Source organism: Denticeps clupeoides, chromosome 10, assembly GCF_900700375.1.
Source record: "Denticeps clupeoides chromosome 10, fDenClu1.1, whole genome shotgun sequence".
Lineage (NCBI taxonomy): Eukaryota > Metazoa > Chordata > Actinopteri > Clupeiformes > Denticipitidae > Denticeps > Denticeps clupeoides.
Genome location: NC_041716.1, coordinates 22,034,225 through 22,053,710, shown reverse-complemented (window position 1 = coordinate 22,053,710; position 19,486 = coordinate 22,034,225). Strand labels below are relative to the sequence as shown.

The window sequence follows — 19,486 nt, the reverse complement described above, 5'->3', positions numbered from 1 at the left end:
AAATATGTTTTCCATTAGCAATGGTTTATGCTTGTTCTCAATAAAGATATGAGAAATCTTTTTTGTGTTATTATTTTAGGCACATTATATTTGTCATGTGATGATGTGGAATGGGTGTGTGCGACTCCGTGGAACATTTTCTTTTCTGTGTATGGCATAAAAACAACGTTCTGCTTGCTGTTTTTTCTTTTGCGTCTTATATGGATGTGGGTGGAGATGTGACGTTTTACTTGGTTGCGGTGAACCAGACGTGGATCTTCCGCTTGTCCGCCCCCACCCCCGCTTCATCACGATGGTTTGTTCCGTTTCCATAGTGTCCCTTCAACGCGCCTGACGGGCAGAGATGGCGTCTCGTTCTTCACCTACTCGAACCTGTTGAGCATCCCGTGGGATAAAGTTTTCCTGCCTGGCGTCTGCGCGAATGATGCGCACTGGTGGAGTACTGACTAGCAGGTCTTTATTCGGTTTGAATCGTTGCTTCATCTGCTGGTGCGTACGTAACAGTTTATTTGCCAGGTGTGTTTTGAACCACGAGATATCGGCGCGTCGTACGTGGGCCGGCGGGAGTCTGAGAGGAACTTGTTAGCCTGTTAGCTGTTAGCCTGTAGATCGAGGCTGGAGTTGTCCGTGACGTGCTCATAGTCTGTGAGGACTTCATTTAGGTCATTAAAGTGCATTTAAAACTTTAATTGTGTATATGTAGGTATTCTGTTGACTACGGAGAACTCGCCTCGTGATGTTCCCTGGGATGGGACACCATGGCGCGCCCGTTCCAGGGCCTGCGGCGCTGCCCGGTGAGCCCCGGCTCCGACTGTCCAACTGCCTGGAAGTCCAGGCCACATGCAGCCGCCAGATTAAATGCTAGAAGTCACCAGACATGGAGGTAATGGAACAATGATACATGGCTGAAGCATCACATTCATGTTTTAACATAATTAACATCAGTAACATAAAGGAAAATTCAAGTTTCCTTCTTGACATTCAGAGCAGCGTTGTAGTGGAGGAGATCAGCCAGTGCCTGCAGAATGAGGGCGTCCCCTCCGGGGCGTCCCCTGAGCAGCGCCAGGCGCACCTGTGGCATCTGCTGGAGAAACGTGAGACTGAACTGGAGACCCTGAGGACGCAGCAGGCCACCGAGATGACAGAGGTACACACACACCCAGCATTTACCACCTGAGAAGGCACACGTTAAACCTGGAAAAAAGAAATGCTGGATGAGGTTAAATATCATGTGGTGTACGGTTTTGAACCCGCACCAGCATGAATTTCGGTGAAATAAAAGTGTAGGTCAGGCTTTTTCTTTTTCGGGGGTATGCTGCATGAATGTTTTCAGAGTAATCTAATGGTAATCTAAATTTCAGTAAAAATTCGATAAATACATATACATATTTATTTTTTGCTGCTCTTACCTTTGTTTCTATCTACCTTCTGCCGTGACAATGCAATTTCCCACTTGTGGAACTAATAAAGGTTTATCTTATCTTATGAAAGATAAATAAAAGATAGTTTATGTTTTAGGTGGAAAGTTACGTTGAACACATTCGGAACCTTTTGGAAGAGCGTGAATGCCTGACTGCAGAGTATGAACGGGACAATGAGCATCTTCGCAGTGAGGTCACTCACATGAAGCAGCAGCAGGGTGAGCCAGGAGGGGCGGCATTGTGCATTTTTCATGAGATGATCTGAAATGACAGGGTTGTGTTTTCATGGTAGAAACTCAGTTTAAAGAGCTCCTGGAGATGCTGCTGCAGGAGGGCTTGTCCGAGATCAGCCACAGCAGCCCCAGTGAACAAGTGGCCTACCTGCTGGTGGAGAGAGCCACTATGCTGGAGAGGCTGGAGACTGTGGAGAAGAAGCTGGACACCCAGACTCTCACTGGCAACCTCAGAGAAGTTCACCTGGAGGTACCAGTAACCCAAGTAACCCTAACCTGTGTATGTTTTGAATTAGGACTGAATGATTTAAGTAAAAAGGTTTCTAATAGATATTGTGATCATGATTTCCCACAACCTCCTGCATATAACTGTGAGCTGCTTAATATAAAATCAATGAATGCACATACAGAATTAACACTGAAAATATCCAGTAAGTAGCTCTTTTTATGAGCAGAAAATTTATTAGCTGAAATATTAAAGGGGAAGATTTAACTGAATGGTAGCGCTTGAGCGGGTGTGTTTACGTTTTTGGCCCATTCTTCCTTTGCAGATTGTTCTAGCTGGTTCAAATTGCATGATTTCCGGACATTCGTGGACTTTCACTTTGAGCACCCGCCACAGATTCTCAATAGGATTGAGGTCTGGGTTTTGTGCGGGACACTCCAGGATGTTGGTTTTGGTATCTTTGAGGAACTTGTATGCTTTAGGTCATTGTCTTGTTGGAAAACCCAGTGACAACCTGTGCCTAGACTATGAGCAGATTTTTACATATTGTCAAAAATTTTGTAACTTTTAGATTTTTATGTATAAAAGTTACAAAACCTTTTATCATTATTCCATGCACCTAATCAAGGCTCCCTGTGCCTGAGGCTGCAAAACATCTTCACAGCATGATGCGGCCACGACCATGTTTAACTGTGGGAACTGTGTTCCTAGGGATGAAGACTCCCTTTTTTCACCAAACATAAGCAACATCCATGTACCCAAACAATTCCAGTTCAGTCTCATCAGACCAAAGCAAATACTTTCAAATCTCATCTTTGCCTTTCAAATGTTGATGGGCGGGCAGCTTGTATAACAGTGAAAATGACCTCTCCCATGAAAATAGGTAAAACGCACATCCATTAATGTCTAAACCACTCTGAAAAAACACTTTGTGTCCTAATCTGCTGCCGGCGCTCACTCTGCAGTTATGTTCTGTGCGTCATTCTGCCTTTCCAAGCACATGACTGGTTTGGCACAGAGCTATTATCTCTCTCATTTTCTATGGAGGATAATAACCTTTTTAGTTTTTATCACTCAGCGATAACTAGAACATGTTTTTCAGCCTCTCAGAGCTTTACTCAATCTGCCCACCAGGGGGAACTGGAGCACACCCGTCAAACCCTGACCAATGAGCTCCGGCAGCAGAGGGAAGAAATGCAGCTCGCCAAAGAGAAAATGAGCAAAGTGAGTGTTCCTCAGGGTCGTTTTAAATTAGTGCTTAATTATTATCACATCTTCCAATTTGGTATTGATTGTGAAATTGAGTGTCTTGATTTTAATGGGTGGTAGTAGCCTAGTGGCTAACAATCTCCTATGAACCAGAAGACCCAGGTTCAAATCCCACATACTACCATTGTGTCCCTGAGCAAGACACTTAACCCTGAGTGTCTCCAGGGGGGGACTGTCCCTGTAACTACTGACTGTAAGTCGCTCTGGATAAGGGCGTCTGATAAATGCTGTAAATGTAATCAATACGGCACAGTGGTTGTCCTGTATTTCCGAGTTGTCCACAGTAGATTTATCTGCCTGGGGTGCTAGTGATTGGATAAAAGATCCTGCATGAAGGGTGGGTGGTCAGTAATAATTATTAATGAGGTTGCAGAGGTAGAGGCATGAGTGGGAAGTCTCAAAGCTGTGGCTCCAAAGTTTTTCAAATTTGTCATTTGAAAGTGATTAATTGTAAAGTGTCAACCAACATTTTCTGTGGCACATGGTTGCCTGCCAGCCATAAAGTGACTGTCAATGCTAATTTCATAACTTAAACCATGGACTCTGACTGGTTATGATTTACCACCATTCGTGGCCCTTGTGGCAAGGCCCTGCTATGGTAAGTGGGATTTAATTTTCTGCATGGACAGGATTCTGAATTGTTCTGATTGATGTTCACCTTACAGTGATCATTTAACATTCTGCTCTGTGTGAATTGTCTTTTAAAATTTTCTTCACAAGGACCTTCAGTCTCCAGGTCAGAATATTTGGAGAAAGTTCTTTGGATTTTGCAAGGCCACTCAGAATATTGCAGCTGTATGTCCTCTGCCTGTCATTTTAAAATCAAATTAAAACTGAGAAATCCACTTAGCATGGTTCGAATAACAATGTGCACGTCACTAACCATTTTATAAAGTTTAATGTGTCAGAGCAGTTTAATGTAAGTAGGGCTGAATGATTTATCAAATTTGAACCAATTGGCCTGAATTTAATTTGGAAATCACAACAACAGCAATTATTCTTGCAACCCAACTAATTAATTAATTATTATTGAAATGAATTCTCAGGTATGGTGTGATTTTTACAACCCTCTGAGGTCAAAGTGAGGTAGTAGCCTAGTGGGTAACTCACTCGCCTATGAACCAGAAGACCCAGGTTCAAATCCCACTTACTACCATTGTGTCCCTGAGCAAGACACTTAACCCTAAGTTGCTCCAGGGAGACTGTCCCTGTAACTACTGACTGTAAGTCACTCTGGATAAGGGCGTCTGATAAATGCTGTAAATGTAAATGTAAAAGTTGAATCTCTGAGCAATGTGAGACATGACCGATTAAAAAAAAAAAAAAAAGCATGAGGAAGGCTGTGAAACTAAATTGATAATAGCAGCAGTTAATTTGGTATTTAATTCAGCTGTATCAATTTACCACAACACCATGAGGACGACAGTGATCAAGAATGTATTGTATAAGTATATCAATTAAATGTAATAACAAAAAACGAATAACAGAAATAGAAACTACAAGAGACGGAAGTATGATGAGAATCCACTGGGCTGAAGGAAGCAACAAAGAGACAGACCTTACTTCAGGAATGTGAGGCCTGAACTCTTCAGGCAGTACGAAGTAACGGACTAACCAGAGTCCGCTTACGAGTCCACTTCCTTCCCCGCTAGACCACCACTCCCCCGGAAATTCAGATTTCTGGTGTCATTGTAGAGAGTCGGGCTGCCAGGCTGCCATCGACTGGAACTCGCCTGACTGCCGCAAATGGGGAGCTGCGCAATGCCATGGGGAGGAACAGAATAATCGTAGACGTAGCTGATGTTGCTATTGGAGGGGGGGACAGACGTGTTTTTTCTGTTCAAGATGTGCTACGGCACCTGCACGGGGACCCTGCATCTGCACATTTCTCACAGGAACAAGTGTGGGAGCCGGCAAGGCACATGCCATGGCGTGAGCAGTGTGTTCCATGCCAAACCCACAGAGAAGTGATGCCTCAACAACGAGCACCCATGGGGGGGCTCTCAGGCAACCCAGTCACCTACTGGATATTAAAAATCCTTCAGCCCTTTACCAGCCACTGCTTGCATTGCTCGTTCCAGGATGAATGGTGGCTGTTGTGCCTGTAGTAATCTTAACACCGTTAACACTCATTTTGCTTTTTGCCTGAATGAAGTTATTGGTTATAATTTTTTTGGTATTTGGCAGAAAACTAATCTGAACTAAAACATTTAGTATTTTAGTTTTCAGGAGTAATGACGCCGAGTCATTGTGCCTGTTTGCTGTGAAATGTTGATTCGTTTTTTTCCTTTTTAAGGCACATAGTGAAGAACTTTTAAAGGAGCGTAGAGAGCGGCAGAAGGTGGAGAGGGACCTGGATGAGGCGGCCTGTCGGCTCACAATGGCCCACGAAGAAATTCGCCACTTGCACATATCGAGGGGTGGGTGGAGTGAACGGACAGAATGGTTTTTCAACACTCGCATACTCCTACTTGCTTGGTTAGAACTTCACACTTGCTTACTTTCAGACTCCTCTTGCTCTGATGGACAGGAGCTGCTTAGAGCCAAAGAACATCAAGAGGAATTGGTCTTGCATGACTGCATGCATCACTTGGACAGAAAGAAACTTCTGGAAATGGTTAAAACAATATAAATCTTTCATTCATTGACATAAATGATGTTGTTTAACTAGGCTTTAGTTGATTTTACTGAAGATTCACTGCAATGATCATCTCCAGCAGGATAATGGCCTTGATGACTCACTCAGTCCACCATCTGAAATACAGGACTTGCATAAAAGGTACGGAAAGCAAGTAGCTTCATGCCCTTACAGTTTTCCATGATGTGCAAAATCACAATGTATACTATTGATTGATCAAAATTTTTTTCGATAGAATTTTCATAGGAGAGTTGAAAGTATGATCCTGGGTGTATGTGCCTGTATATGCATGTGGTAGTACGACTGTTCCTGTCACTACTGGTTGTAAGGCGCTCAGGAAAAATATAGTCAACGTGAACGTAAATGTGTGTAGGTGCCGGAGTGAGCTGGAGGATAAGGACTGCCGTCTGCGTGACCTGCAGAGGAGATTACAGAAGCTGCAGCTGGAGCAGGAGGAGCTGGTGGAGAGGAACGAGGAGCTGGAAGCTCTGCTGGGGGAGGCTCAGAACCGAAGCAGGGCGGAGCATGAATGTCATGAGTGTGAGCTGGAGGGGCTGAAGAGAAAGGTGATTTATCAGGAGTTGGTAGTATATGCAGGCACAAACCAGACATGGATAGTTTCACAATAATGTTCCTGAAATTTATCCTCTGTGGATAAATCAGCTTCAGATGCAATTTCAGGGCTGTAAAACCAAAAAGCTGAACAACTCAATACAGTAAGGATTAGGCACTTATGCACTAATGGCCACATCTATAATAGTTCAAATCAAAATGTTCGGATCTTTATTGTATATAATTTTATATTCAAATGTATTACACATCTAATGGAATTTAAGGTATATATGTATATATGTATACTACTAAATCGTGGTCTGTATTGCTACACAGATTAAAACTCTTGAAGAAGAGATTCGTATAAAGACTGCAGTGTCAGACGAAGACCACAAGGGGCAACCATGCATGTTAAAGGTGAACTCATGATGAAATTCTGAATGAGTGAAAAGTCTTACATACATGAGGAGAAACAGTGGATAATGCATATAGATGCTGATCTCACCGCAATTTACAAGAAGCCATGAGTATGAGCTCTGCGAGTGATTAAACAGACCGGCCACTCAATAACAGAGGAATGTATGAGATGTCAAAAGACTATGGGGCCACTGCAGGCATTGCAGAGCACTGAGGGGTTGATGTTAGGAGTGTGGGTTTATATTTTAAGTAAAACAACCTAACACTTTTTTTCCCCAGATTAAGACATAATGTGATCAGGATCTGTTTTTCTTTCCTGGCTTACATTTAAATGAAGTCAGACAGATTTCACAGTGGATTCCATGTTATTTCAGGAATGTCACATGCAGTAGGAGTGCAGTTAGTGAGAAATTATTCAGCTGAATTGCTTCATTTATTGCATGTATAAGAAAAATTGACAGAAACTAAACGTCTATTAAGTAATAACATGATCCTTTATTAGTCCCACAAGTGGGAAATTTACAGAGATTAGTAGAGATTATAACCAAGACAATACAATAAAACATGAAGTCCAGTAAACAATACTGTACAAGTATGATGTGTATGAGACTAGATATGTATATAGTGGATTTGGAACATTGGTGTCATAGAATAACTGTTTATGATGGTGATGGCATGAGGAAAGACATTGATCTTCTATTAGCTGGACATCTGGGTGACCGGTGAGAGTTCAAAACCAGACTCTGATTGAGGAAAGTGAAGGGATTGTTATTATGAAAGACAGCTGCACAAGTCTTCTGCATTTAACCCATCACACTAAGTGAGCCATGAGCAGCCATGACAAGAGCCGGGGAGCAGTGTGTGGGGACTGTTGCACCTCAGTGGCACCTTGGCGGATCAGTATTTGGCAACTTTCTGATTACGGGGGCCACTTCCTTAACTGCTATGCCACCAATGCCACCACTACACGACTAATTGCTGTGTAGAATAGCAAAATTTGTTCAGTTTTTTTCAGTCACGTGTTTATAGCAATTAAAGTTTTGTGGCTCCCTGGGGCCTGCAATTATTCTTACATATTTTTTTGTTAATAGACTGACTCTGGAAAGGCTCAGGAGGACCTGATTGAAAGCAGGATCCAAGTGTCCAAACTTCAAACACAGGTTGATCAGCTGAAGTCTGACATGTCATGTCTGCAGCGAGATAACACAAGACTAAAGTAAGCAAGTTAAAAAGCATGTTGTTGTTGGGTCAAACTGTTGTGTTAGCTGTGGGCGCGTTTGTCAGGGCAGAGATACAAGAGAAGATCAGCCTGGTGGAGCTGAAGAAGCATCAGGTGGAGGCTGTGGAGGAGATGCAGCAGAGGATGAGCCAAGGCCTGACTCAACAGGGGAGGAAACTTGGACCAGTGGGAAGGAGTCAGACACAACATGGGTACGCTGTGCCCACTTCAGCTTCTGCTGCAGATCTACAGCAATGTGACCTAAATCAGGTATGACAGGGTCTCACATTTTACTGCCACCCTAACCTGGTAAATATACACTGAGTTGCAAATGTTTGGGTACCATTGCTCAACATGTCTGTTACTGTGAATACCTAAGAGAGCAGGGGATCACCAAAAGGCATATTATGCCTATGTTAAAAAAAGACGCCTTTTTAAGCAAAAATCTGAATTTAAACGTTTGGGTACCTGACATGGCCAGTATTTAATGCCATCCTTCAATGGGAAGTTTCACAGACTAAGAGTCTTCTAGTTCTTACAGGTTTTGCATATTTGTTCCTTAATTACCCACAGATGGGGTGGTAGTAACCTAGTCTGTAACACACTCGCCTATGAACCAGAAGACCCAGTTTCAAATCCCACTTACTACCATTGTGTCCCTGAGCAAGACACTTAACCCTGAGTGTCCCCAGGGGGGGACTGTCCCTGTAACTACTGATTGTAAGTCGCTCTGAATAAGGGCGTCTAGTAAATGCTGTAAATGTAAAATGTAAACAGGTATTCACTGATGTTTAGGTTGGTGGAGTGTAAAGGCCATGATAAAAGCTTCAGCTTTGCCCTCTTGCAATACAGTTAAACAGTTTTGTTTGCTACTTTGTGATCCTCTTTTGAACTTTGTTACTGCATTAATATGACTTAATCAGTCACAATTTTGAATCTTGACATCATCAACAATTTTTTTTTTAATGTGTTTTATTAGATTTTTCAATATTAATGAGATTACTGTTGTTGGCAATTACTGTTGATATAACGTGATAACTATAAATGTATAAACTGGGACCTGATGTAGTAAACATCCTGTAGTCCCTAGTCAGCATTACTTTATTCTTAAGGCTATAAAGTTTGAAATTTGTTTTAGAATGAATGTTTCTTTATTTTATGTTAAAATGTCTTGAGTGGATTATCTATTCCATTGACAACACAGTGATAAGAAGTATTGTAACAGAAAGGTTAGAAATGATATTGTTAACCTGACAGTGAAGTGATGTCATTCACATATTCATCCCAGCTGGAGACTCTCAGGTTGGAGGTGAACCGACTGCACTGCACCCTGGACGAGGAGAGAGATCTGGCCAACCAACACCAACTCGCTCTACAAACCCAGATCGCTGAAGCCCAAGCACGTGCCAAAGTTAGCCACACATTGTCCACACAAAAACATTGTTACAACATGTAACAAGTATGAATTACATGTCCTAACATGTATACAACTTCACTTAGTGTCTGTCCTTGTTTTACATTTTCCTAGTCCCAGGACTCATTCTTGGAGCAGAAATCAGAGGAGCTGAAACAGCTGAAACAGGACCTGCAGCGAACACAAGGGCTGTTCAGCTCCTCTGAGCGGGAGCTGCGCTACGAGAGGGAGAAAAATCTGGACTTGAAGAGACACAATTCGCTGCTGGAGCAAGAAAAATTGAAGGTACACACCAATTCAGCTCTTGCTAGTGTGTCTAAATGTTAATGTAATTTAATATTCTGAATGTGTGTGTGTGTGTGTGTGTGTGTGTGTGTGTGTGTACATGCATGCTACAGATATGTGCAGAACTGAAGCAGGCTCAGGCTAAAGTGTCTGATTTGGAGCAGAGATGCACTGAACAGACAGCAGAGCTGGAGCGTCTGCAGCAACAGAGCCGGGAGCTGCAGCTCCAGCTGGCCAGAGGTCAGCAGAGCAGGAAGGCAGTTGACAGTTTACAAGAAGAGTTAAACGAGAAGAGGGACCGTCTCATCACCACTGACAAGAAGGCAAGTGCACCACAGGTCTTGCGGTGGTCAGTCATGACTGTACTTAGGATAGGTGCGAATAAAGCAGAACTAGACTAGTCACATAATCGCCTAATGCACTGTACACCATAGGTGTTTGGTGCTCTAAAAGTAGGATCAGACATGTCTGTAGACTTTGATGGGTTAGGAACTCTTACTCCTGTATAACGCACACATTGAATGTGAGTAGTTTTTCCTCTTGGTCTTCTGAAGAGGTTATTGTTGTTGCATGAGTAGTATGTGACAAACAAACACAGGAACGTTTTAACATATTTATTCTAATAAATAAAGAATCTAAAAAGTTAGAACACCATACATAAATGAATAAATACATTGATAAATAGCAAAAGAAATTAATGAATAAATAAACAAATGTGCTGCAGCAATTAGAGCTGTAATCAGGCCTGATAAAAATGGAATGTAAATATCGATACCAGTGCTAATTAGTATTGAAATCAATATTAAATCAATACAAAATTTTAGGATCGATTAATATCTAAGAATCATTCTTTTTGACAACCCTACAGCAGAGTGTGCGCACATACCCCTTCGTGTTGGGTGTGTAAAGTGCTTGTCTCTCTCTGCGTGTTTTTGTGTGGTGGGTAAAGTGCTGGTCTGCGTGTGTGTGTCGCAGGTGCTGGAGCTGCAGCAGGAACTGAGGAACGCGCTTCACCAGCTGCGGCTGCAGGAGGCGTGTTTGGGGGAGAGTAGTCGGACGGAGCAGAACAGCAGGGATCTCCTGAACAGCCTCAGATCTGTGAAGGCCAGCCTGCAGGAGGAGCAGTTGCAGAGGTGAACCTTCATGCCTCAAGCGTCCTGCAGCCACAGCTTTGAGCTGCCCCGTGTCCCTCTCTCCTCATGCAGGAAGTTAGTGGAGCAGCGGGAGGAGCAGCTCCAGCAGCAGCTGCATTTTCTGAGGGGTAAGGAGGCAGTGTTGAGCCGTACCAATGCAGAGCTGAGCCACCGTTCCCAGGAGCTGGAAACCCGACTGCAGGTCTCAGACTCTGAGCAGAGGGTGTTGAGAGAAGAGGTGGGTGCTCGGGTGCGAGGCCATGTGAAGTGGCTGAGATGTCCTGACGACAGATGGGAGTAATGGTGAGCTTTGTGTGTTGCAGGAGAGACAGAGCCAGGCCAATCTGCACAAGCTACAGGAAGAGCTGATCTCTGGTCAGCAGGAGAGGAACCGGTTCCAGGAGGAGCTCCAGCATGTTATGCAGCAGCTGGACACAAACATTCGGTAACTTGAAGTTATGCTCATCAGATTTCATGTAGATAGTCTCGGATTGATAATACTTGTGTGGACTTATTTTTTATTCTTTTAAATTTTTCACAGGAAATATAGTGAGAAACAGGCTGTGCACAAAGCCAAGTTACGGCAAGCCAAGCTGATTTTTACCAAGGCCACAACGCAAAGGGACAGAACCATCCAAAAACTGGAGAAAAGTCTCACACTCGTCACCAGCGTGTGTGAAAAAGTGGGTGTAAACATGAAGCACACAAACTCAATACTACAGGAGTGAAGAGTTGGACATGAGTCCAGCTGAAAAGAATAACACTACCATACACACCGTCCCTTAATAAAGTACAGGGAGGAAATTCTACAGGCGCTAGAGGTGTGAACCTTCACTGGTCTCACGATTCGATTCAATTACGATTATCAGTGCCTTGATATCGATGCATCGCGATGCATTCCAGACATTTTCTACATGGTCACATGATGTTAAGGTCTCGTTTGCCCGTGTGGACGCTCTGATTTGCTCCAGAGCAGAAAAACTTGTTACGTCCGCACTCACCTTGTAACAGTTGTATATACTGGTAGTTCTCCTTTAAATGCACACGGCACTATGTTGTGGGCGGAGTTAATCGTCTGCCCTGGTCCTGATGCAGATCAACATCTCCACCAAGCAGAGGAACCGAGCAGACTGGTCCAAGCTCTGTAGTCCTTGTCCCTGTGGTCCTTGTATTATTTCATTTTGTGTTACATAAAAGCAGTAATATTTGGTACGTGTAATGTCCAAATTATTCTGACACCTTTTTGTAAATCCCGGTAAGATGATATTGTTGTGTTGTAGATCTCTGAACACTCAGAGAAAAATCAGCTTTTCCTCCATTCCCGCTTCGTGTGTCTGTTTCGAAGTGGCGGAAAGAAGACACCCCCGCTTGGATTCTATTGGTTGCCCGCAAAAATACGTCATGGTCGCCACGCCACGCAGCGTAAAACTCCGACATGGAACGCACTGTATTCTGTAGAACAGGCCGCCACAGTCACTACCTGCACTACTTTTTAACGAGATTCACCAGCAGAAAATCACCAAGCAACATCATTATGATAATCGATTATGCTCTGCACTACATCGATGCAATATCATCCACATCAGCATCGCGATGCATCGATTATACGATTAATTTCAACACCCCTAACAGGCGCACATCTTTGCTCATGTGTAGAAATAATGGGAACTTTGAATGTCGTATGAAAGACATTAAAAAAATCTGTTAACCTTGGAAGTAGCCTAGTGGGTAACACAGTTGCTTATGAATCAGAAGACCACAAAGTCTCAGGTTCAAACCCCAATTGTGTCCCTGTTAGGATGTTAGCTATAACCCACCTTAAAATCCTCACCTCACTACAATCTGAAATGGCGAAAAGGAGAAAAAGGAATTGAACACAATATGATCTCAGCATGAATTTCAATGTCTGATGATACCTTTCAAAGTACCATTGTGCATGGGATGTGATTGTGTTCTGTCTAACTATCCTTACAGTCTCTGAGCAAGACACTTAATGTTGAGTGTCTCCAGGGAGACTGTCCCTGTAACTACTGATTGCCGTAAAGAAATAAAATAGCGTGAAGCACAACCTGGGGTGGTCCTAGCCCTGCAGTTTCTCCAATTATGAATGAACACATGTGGAGTTCTGTACTTAACAAAAAAGGTGAAATAAGTGAAAACATGTTTTATATTCTAGTTTCTTTGCTCTGATTACTGCTTTACACACTCTTGGCATTCTCTCGATGAGCTTCAAGAGGTCGTCACCTGAAATGCTTCTCCAACAGTCTTGAAGGAGTTCCCAGAGGTGTTTAGCACTTGTTGGTCCAGCTCACCCCAAACCATCTGGATTGGGTTCAGGTCCGGTGACTGTGGAGGTCAGGTCTCCACTTTTTGTTAAGTACAGAACTCCACATGTGTTCATTCATAGTTTTGATGCCTTCAGTGAGAATCTATCAATGTTAATTGTCATGCAAATAAAGAAAACACGTTGAATGAGAAGGTGTCCAAACTTTTGGCCTGTACTGTACATACATTCATGTGTCAGTTGTGCTACTCACAGGACGGGGAAACAAAAGCAGGCGCACCTTACAAATGGAGGGCACGCTTGCAAATGGGCAATAGAAAACCGATTGGTTTTCAAACCGATCGAACCATGCAATCCCAAAAATGCGTTGGCATGATGATGGAGCAGCATGTACGAAACATTTTAGAGTCACTGATTAAGCCTATTAAAAAAACCCAAGATGTCACCCATGTCATCCTCCCTCACATCGCCTCCAGAATTCCTGCTCTGATTTAAACTCCACCTCCCCCATCTGATGGCATACACAAAAGTGACATGCACATACCACTGATTCTGTGTGTGTTTTGTAGGAGAAGCTGTGGATCTGCACAGTGACTGAGGAAAATGAGAAACTGTTAATGGAGAAGAGAGAATTACTACAACAACTCACAGAGGCTGAGGAGATGGGAAACAATGGGCTGCGAGCAGCCAACAATGTTCAGCAGAGGTACGTAGACATGGGCATACATGATGTTATACTTAAATGAACCTATCTGCATAGAACCCTGTAGCCTTCCGTATAACACAAGTACCACTTCCAACTCTTCAGACCTTTTGCAAATATTTTTTTAGATCTATCTTTGGGATAACACTGAAAATATGACACTTTGATACAAAGTAAAGAATCCAGTGTAAAGCAGAACAACTAAAAAAGCAGCCATTAATGTCTAAACCACTGACAACAAAAGTGGGTACACCCATTCATGAATGTCCAAATTGTGCCCAATTAGCCCCTTTCCCTCTCCGGTGTCGTGTGAATGGGGAGTAGGTGTGTTGAACTTGGTGGTGTCGCTCTCTCACTCTCAAATGGCACCTCATGGTAAAGAGGACATGTTTCTAAAGAAAAGATTATTTGGATGGAGGCGTGATGGCATTTCCTCTTTATTCTGTGTTTTTTTTATTATTAAATCCCACACAGAGTCAGCTTCCTAGAGCTGGAGAATAGTCAGCTGCAGGAACAGATCCTGAAATTGACCAGTGAGGTGGGAATATTGGAGCGAACTGTGAGGAACCTGGAGGGAGCCCACAGTCTGGAGGTGGGTTTCTTCTGAGCTGCATACTCACACAAAGACACCAAGCACATAAAAAATGTATTCTTTATTCTTTATTTGATTAGGACCTGAAGAAAATGCATCCTTTGGACTGTCTCTTGCAGACTTCCAGGTGACTTATGAACCTCTTCCTGCTGATTCTATTAAGAGAAAGCAATTCCTGATCATTCACACTGCATTCGCTAAAGACCTTCTGCAATGTCACTATTTATTTCTGTCCAGAGTTTCTTCAAAAGTTGAAATTATGGGACAGTCAGAACACTGTGCAAATTCTCCCGCACACCCCAAAGATTTTCAGTGGGGTTAAGGTCTGGACTCTGTATGAAAATGACGTTTCACAATTTGAGCATGATGAATCCTGGCGTTGTCATCCGGGAGTGTGCCCTTCAGGGAAGAAGATATTGACTGATGGAATAACCTGATCATATGGTAGATTCAGGTAGTCAGCTGACCTCATTCTTTTGGGACAAATGGATGTAGGATGCAAATGCAAAACACAAACACATTTAATAAACCAATCTAATAAATTTCCTGAATGATTGTTCAATTCCGACCCAACGTGACCCCCAAGCAGTCCTTATATACTGAGTGGTGGTGCTGGGTATTGCATGGGCTGACACTCATGGGAGCTGAGACAGGACACAGGGCAGGGCAAGTTGGGCTGAGATTGTGGACACAATCCCCTGAGTTCCCTTTGCATTGAGTTCAGCTATTGAGTTTCAGTGATCGCCAATCACAATCATTCATTTTTTCTGACCATATTTCTACAAATGTCCAGTTTTTAATAATGCACTGGACCATCATCCATGCGATCATTTTCCTATGAAAGCCTCTTACCTTCTGACTGGTGGTGATTTTTTGTATCTTGTGTCTGATATAAGTTCATTTTGTTCAGTCTAAAGGCCGGAATGAGTGACCCCTTGGGTTTCCTGGATGCTATAAGCATGAAGATGGGAGAGACAGTGGACAGTGCTGTGTCTGTGCCAGCAGACGTCAGCTACCTGAATGTTGTCTCCACCAGGACGCCTGGCTGCTATCTGGAGCAGCAGGGCAGCTGCAGCACAGATGAGGAGTAATCTTTCATATTCCCAGACAATAAAAGTCTAAAAAATCTTGAGGGAACATTGGTGGAATCTTTTGCTAGTGACAGCCATTCTAACATGACTGGAGCTGTTGGGATTTTTCTGGGTTGTAAATAAGAGGCTGGGGGGATTTTTAATTGGCTTCTACTGTCTTTTTGTTTTTAATGTTGTGTATGTTGGTTTGCTGTCACATTTAGGAGTGTCCTATATTTTTTTGTGACCTGCTCCAGTTTTTCACCTAGCAGCATCCTTAGTACTCAAATGTCTATGATGTGTTTTTATAAGATATTTTTTATTGAATAAATTTTAATCATAAATACAGTAGCTTGATTTTTTTTTCCCTGCTGAAGGTGATCGTAGCAAACAAATTTGCAACCATTAGCAAGACACTTAACTACTGACTGTTAGGGACTCTGGGTATGGGTGTCAGCCAATGAAAATGAATGTAAGTGAATTAATGCTACAAAATGGGATGTAGCAGGCACTGTGATAACCTGAGACTGTCATATCCAATTTGTATGGACTTAGGGTCACATCAAACCTGAATCCCGAAACTATACACTAGAACATTATAACCATTATAAAAACTGGAAATTACATATTGCTTGAATCACTCTCTAATTAAAAAGAAAAAAAAGATTTGCCTGATAATTGGAATTTAGAGTCATTAGAGAATTTAGAGTCATAAAGTATGGTTGTTAATTACTCATAAATAAATCCAGTAAGGTTTAGTCACATGAATCTGATGGCGTTTAGATAAGCTTCTGTAAAGACTGAGCGGTGAAAGACATTTGTGGGGGTGGATGTGCTTTTTATTGGGTCCACTTGCCTTTTTGACCTGAAAAAAGGTCTTTTCAAGTGAATCTTCCTCATGTTCATGTGGTGGACAGAGGCTAAGTACTTGTTATTGTACTCCAGGAACTCTTTGTGTATGTCTACTTTACCACTTTTAGAGACATTAATACTTTAACTCCAGTACAGTCAGATCTATTTATTTTTTGGTTTGTTTTTAAAATCCACACTAAATCTAGGGTTGCAAAAATGGTCAGCGTTTATGGCCTCTCACATACACATACAAGGTTGTGGGTTTTGAATTAGTGTGTGTGTCAGAAAATTTGCAGAAACTACAGACAGAGCGATTGTTACAAACATGAAAGGAGGTGAAGACATTTAAAAACACCCAATTTAGCCACCGAGATCATTTGTCATTCCATTCCTTACAACCAAGTCCATTGACCACCTCTCCAGTATGCAAGTGCCCTGTAGCAACGACTCCCTGCCTTTCCCTGGGACCTCTGATCTGGCAGCTTAATTCCACCATTAAGAGGATGTGTGTCTGTGTCTTGAAGAAATCCATGCTGGGCTTCAAGCTGGGAACCTCAGAATCGGGGTTGAAGACATCATGTCTGAATCATGAAGCTTCAATACAGACAAAGGAAGCTAAATGAGGGTCCTACGGTGCCATCAGGCTCACTGCAGTGGGGGGCATCTTCATGGGGACGATTCTGTCTCCTTAAGCAGGGCAGGGTATGGGCCAGAAAATGTCACACAGCTCACTCACAACTGCCTCCCACCCCCAAATGAACATTCCAATTCTTTGTGGCAGACAGTTCCTGTAGTGTGTGCCATATACATACTGAGTTTTCTTTAAATTGTATTAACAATAGATGACAAAATGAATTACAAATGATCAAACACAGGCTTTTGATGCACAGATTTACTCACTTTTTACACATATTTATACACTCCTACTTTACATTATTTACAATCAAATCCATTCTTCTGCTCTGGTGGCTTCTAAGCCATCTCCCCGGAAAGACTTCCTCTGAACTCCATATTCAAAGAGGAGCTCATCATTGACCCCAATGTCCTTTTCCTCACTATCCAAAGTCACTGTGTAACATCGGGACTTCGGATTTGGTCTCTTTCGGGAGAAATGGTTTATCAGCCAGGATGGCACTTGTAAAAGAACATGTATCCTGGTTGGTGCTCTGGTGGATCTGGTGACCCTCAGAAGCACTGACCACCTCTCCAGCATGTAAGTGCCATGTGGGTGGCTGCCACTCAGAAGAATCTAGGCAGCGGTGAGGATGTAGCTTTTCTAGCCCCACCTGCAAAATGACTGCTGGCGAGAGGTCTTCTGTAACAAGGAAAAAAAATGAATTAACACTGCGGCATCTGACAAAGTTATTCACATGGCGTAATATTGATAAAAAGCGAAACACTTACCAAGGACATGATATCCATAATAAAACCATGGCCAAATAAACCGAGGTACAGTTTCAGGATCGTACTCGTAGTTGGAGTACTGTTCATAGCTTCAATCAAGAAGGTCCCACCGAGATTTAAATCAAGACAGCTGGATTAAGAGCTAACCATAATACCATGGTACCAATTGAATTTTTTATTTCACAAAATACAGTATTACAGCTGACAATTGTTAATAATTGCTGAACACTATTTCCTCGAGGATAAAAAAAGTTTTTCTGATTTTGAAAATGAGAATAGGTTGTATTTAGTGAACTGGATGTGAACTTTGAGTTCCATACAATCCCACAGTATGAGAGTAAAATGCTTTTACATAATCATCTTCGAACTGCATGCTAAGATTGGATTTTTCAGATCATATCATTAAAGGTTTCTGTATAAGAACTGAAAAAGATCTCGTCTAGTCAAGCTAAAGGAGGTTCCAATGAGATTTGAACTCACTTACAACATGGAACCCACATCTAACCTCACTTTTCAGCTAAGAATTGAATCAGAAGGCAAAAGCAAACCACCCTTTTGGTGCTTGTTCAAAGCTCAAGTAAAATGAACGTCTTCCAACCATGTCCTCTGTATTTAACCATCACCCTTGGTGGGCAGTGGGCAGCCATGACAGGCGCCCGGTGAGCAGTATGAAGAATTTCATACAGCAGGGGTTCAATCCTTGACTAGCTTCACTGGGTTCTACTGGATGGTGGTGGTAAATTCTGCAGCCAGGTTGGTGAATTGAACGTCAGCAAAACAGTCCACTGATCGCTGGAATCATAGTCCAGAGCACTAACCATTGCACCATGGAATTGACTGGCAACATCTTCCTACAGATATAAACTTCTTTACATGGGGAATTTGCCTTTGATTAAAAATCTGGTAAAGACTGGCCATGGTGTCATTGGAGGAACAGTTTCCTCTATGTCTCTCAGGATATGTGCTTGTACCTTGAGCGTGAGGAGCAAATTGAGTGCTTTTACAAGTACCTACTCTCACTCCTTAATAGTGCAAGGCCAACCTTTCCTGGGCATAAAGCAAACTACATTTTAGATGTTCTTTTCCCTTAGGTAAGCCATATTCTAAAGACTTACTCTTTTATAAAGAAATTACCTAAACTATGCATTTAAACATATTTTATGTCCTTTTGATTTAGGCCATAACATGTGCCCTTGTACATGTGTGTGGTTTTGGAGAAAAAGAGGCATGAGCTGAATCCCAACATGTACCCGCAACTGCAGAAAAGGTAGAATAGGTAGAATTTTGAATCTGATGCGTGCAGCTACTGGGAGCCAGTGGAGGGAACGTAGCAGAGGGGTGGTGTGGAGAACTTGGGAAGGTTGAAGATCAGTCATGCTGCTGCATTTTGTGTTAGTTGTAGAGGTCAGATGGTACACAGAGGTAGATCGAGAAGGGAGAAGGGAGTTACAGTAGTCCAGATCGTCTGAGAAGGGAGTTACAGTAGTCCACACGTGAGATTACTAAGGACTGAACCAGTAGTTGGGTGGCCTGGGTTGACAGATAAGGGTGAATTTGTCTGATATTGTAGAGAAGGAATCTACATGAGCGGGAAAGATTGCTGATGTGAGTTGAGAAGGAGAGTTGGTTGTATATTGTTACGCCAAGGTTGCGGGCTGTTGCAGAAGGAGAGAGCTGCAAGTTGTCCAGGTAAATAGCAAGATCCTGATGTGGTGAAGAATCTGATGGAATGAATATTAGTTCAGTTTTGGTGGGATTGAGTTGGAGGTGATGG

The 19,486-nt window shown here is 42.6% G+C and overlaps 1 protein-coding gene across 9 annotated transcripts; it reads left to right on the top strand.

The window, feature by feature from the left end:
- The first annotated feature begins 292 nt into the window (after positions 1-292).
- ccdc30 (coiled-coil domain containing 30) lies at positions 293-15,749 on the top strand. Of its 9 annotated transcripts, XR_003751030.1 has the most exons (26): positions 293-453; positions 704-883; positions 967-1,147; positions 1,519-1,639; positions 1,714-1,904; positions 3,015-3,104; positions 3,870-3,944; positions 5,446-5,569; positions 5,657-5,766; positions 5,867-5,928; positions 6,161-6,353; positions 6,676-6,756; positions 7,848-7,972; positions 8,041-8,245; positions 9,264-9,386; positions 9,504-9,674; positions 9,788-9,997; positions 10,650-10,807; positions 10,880-11,045; positions 11,131-11,252; positions 11,349-11,490; positions 13,661-13,797; positions 14,269-14,386; positions 14,467-14,513; positions 14,624-14,840; positions 15,297-15,418. XR_003751030.1 is itself a non-coding variant. In XM_028993692.1 (25 exons), the coding sequence occupies exons 2-25, from the start codon at positions 759-761 to the stop codon at positions 15,475-15,477; spliced, it is 3,255 nt and encodes a 1,084-aa protein (XP_028849525.1). In that variant the 5' UTR covers positions 293-453; positions 704-758; the 3' UTR covers positions 15,478-15,749. The 9 variants fall into 9 exon arrangements, 8 of the variants coding, with proteins under 8 accessions (XP_028849525.1, XP_028849528.1, XP_028849524.1 ...); XM_028993692.1 differs by lacking the exon at positions 14,624-14,840 and having other exon boundaries at positions 5,870-5,928; positions 15,297-15,749; XM_028993695.1 differs by lacking the exon at positions 15,297-15,418 and having other exon boundaries at positions 14,624-15,241.
- The last annotated feature ends 3,737 nt before the right edge of the window (positions 15,750-19,486 follow it).

Excerpts from the sequence above, each read along its gene's own strand:
- ccdc30 (XM_028993691.1), top strand. The coding sequence starts at position 759 with ATGGCGCGCCCGTTCCAGGGCCTGCGGCGCTGCCCGGTGAGCCCCGGC. Across the intron at positions 9,998-10,649 it reads TCATCACCACTGACAAGAAG|GTGCTGGAGCTGCAGCAGGA; the intron begins GCAAGTGCACCA and ends TGTGTGTCGCAG. Across the intron at positions 10,808-10,879 it reads CAGGAGGAGCAGTTGCAGAG|GAAGTTAGTGGAGCAGCGGG; the intron begins GTGAACCTTCAT and ends CTCCTCATGCAG.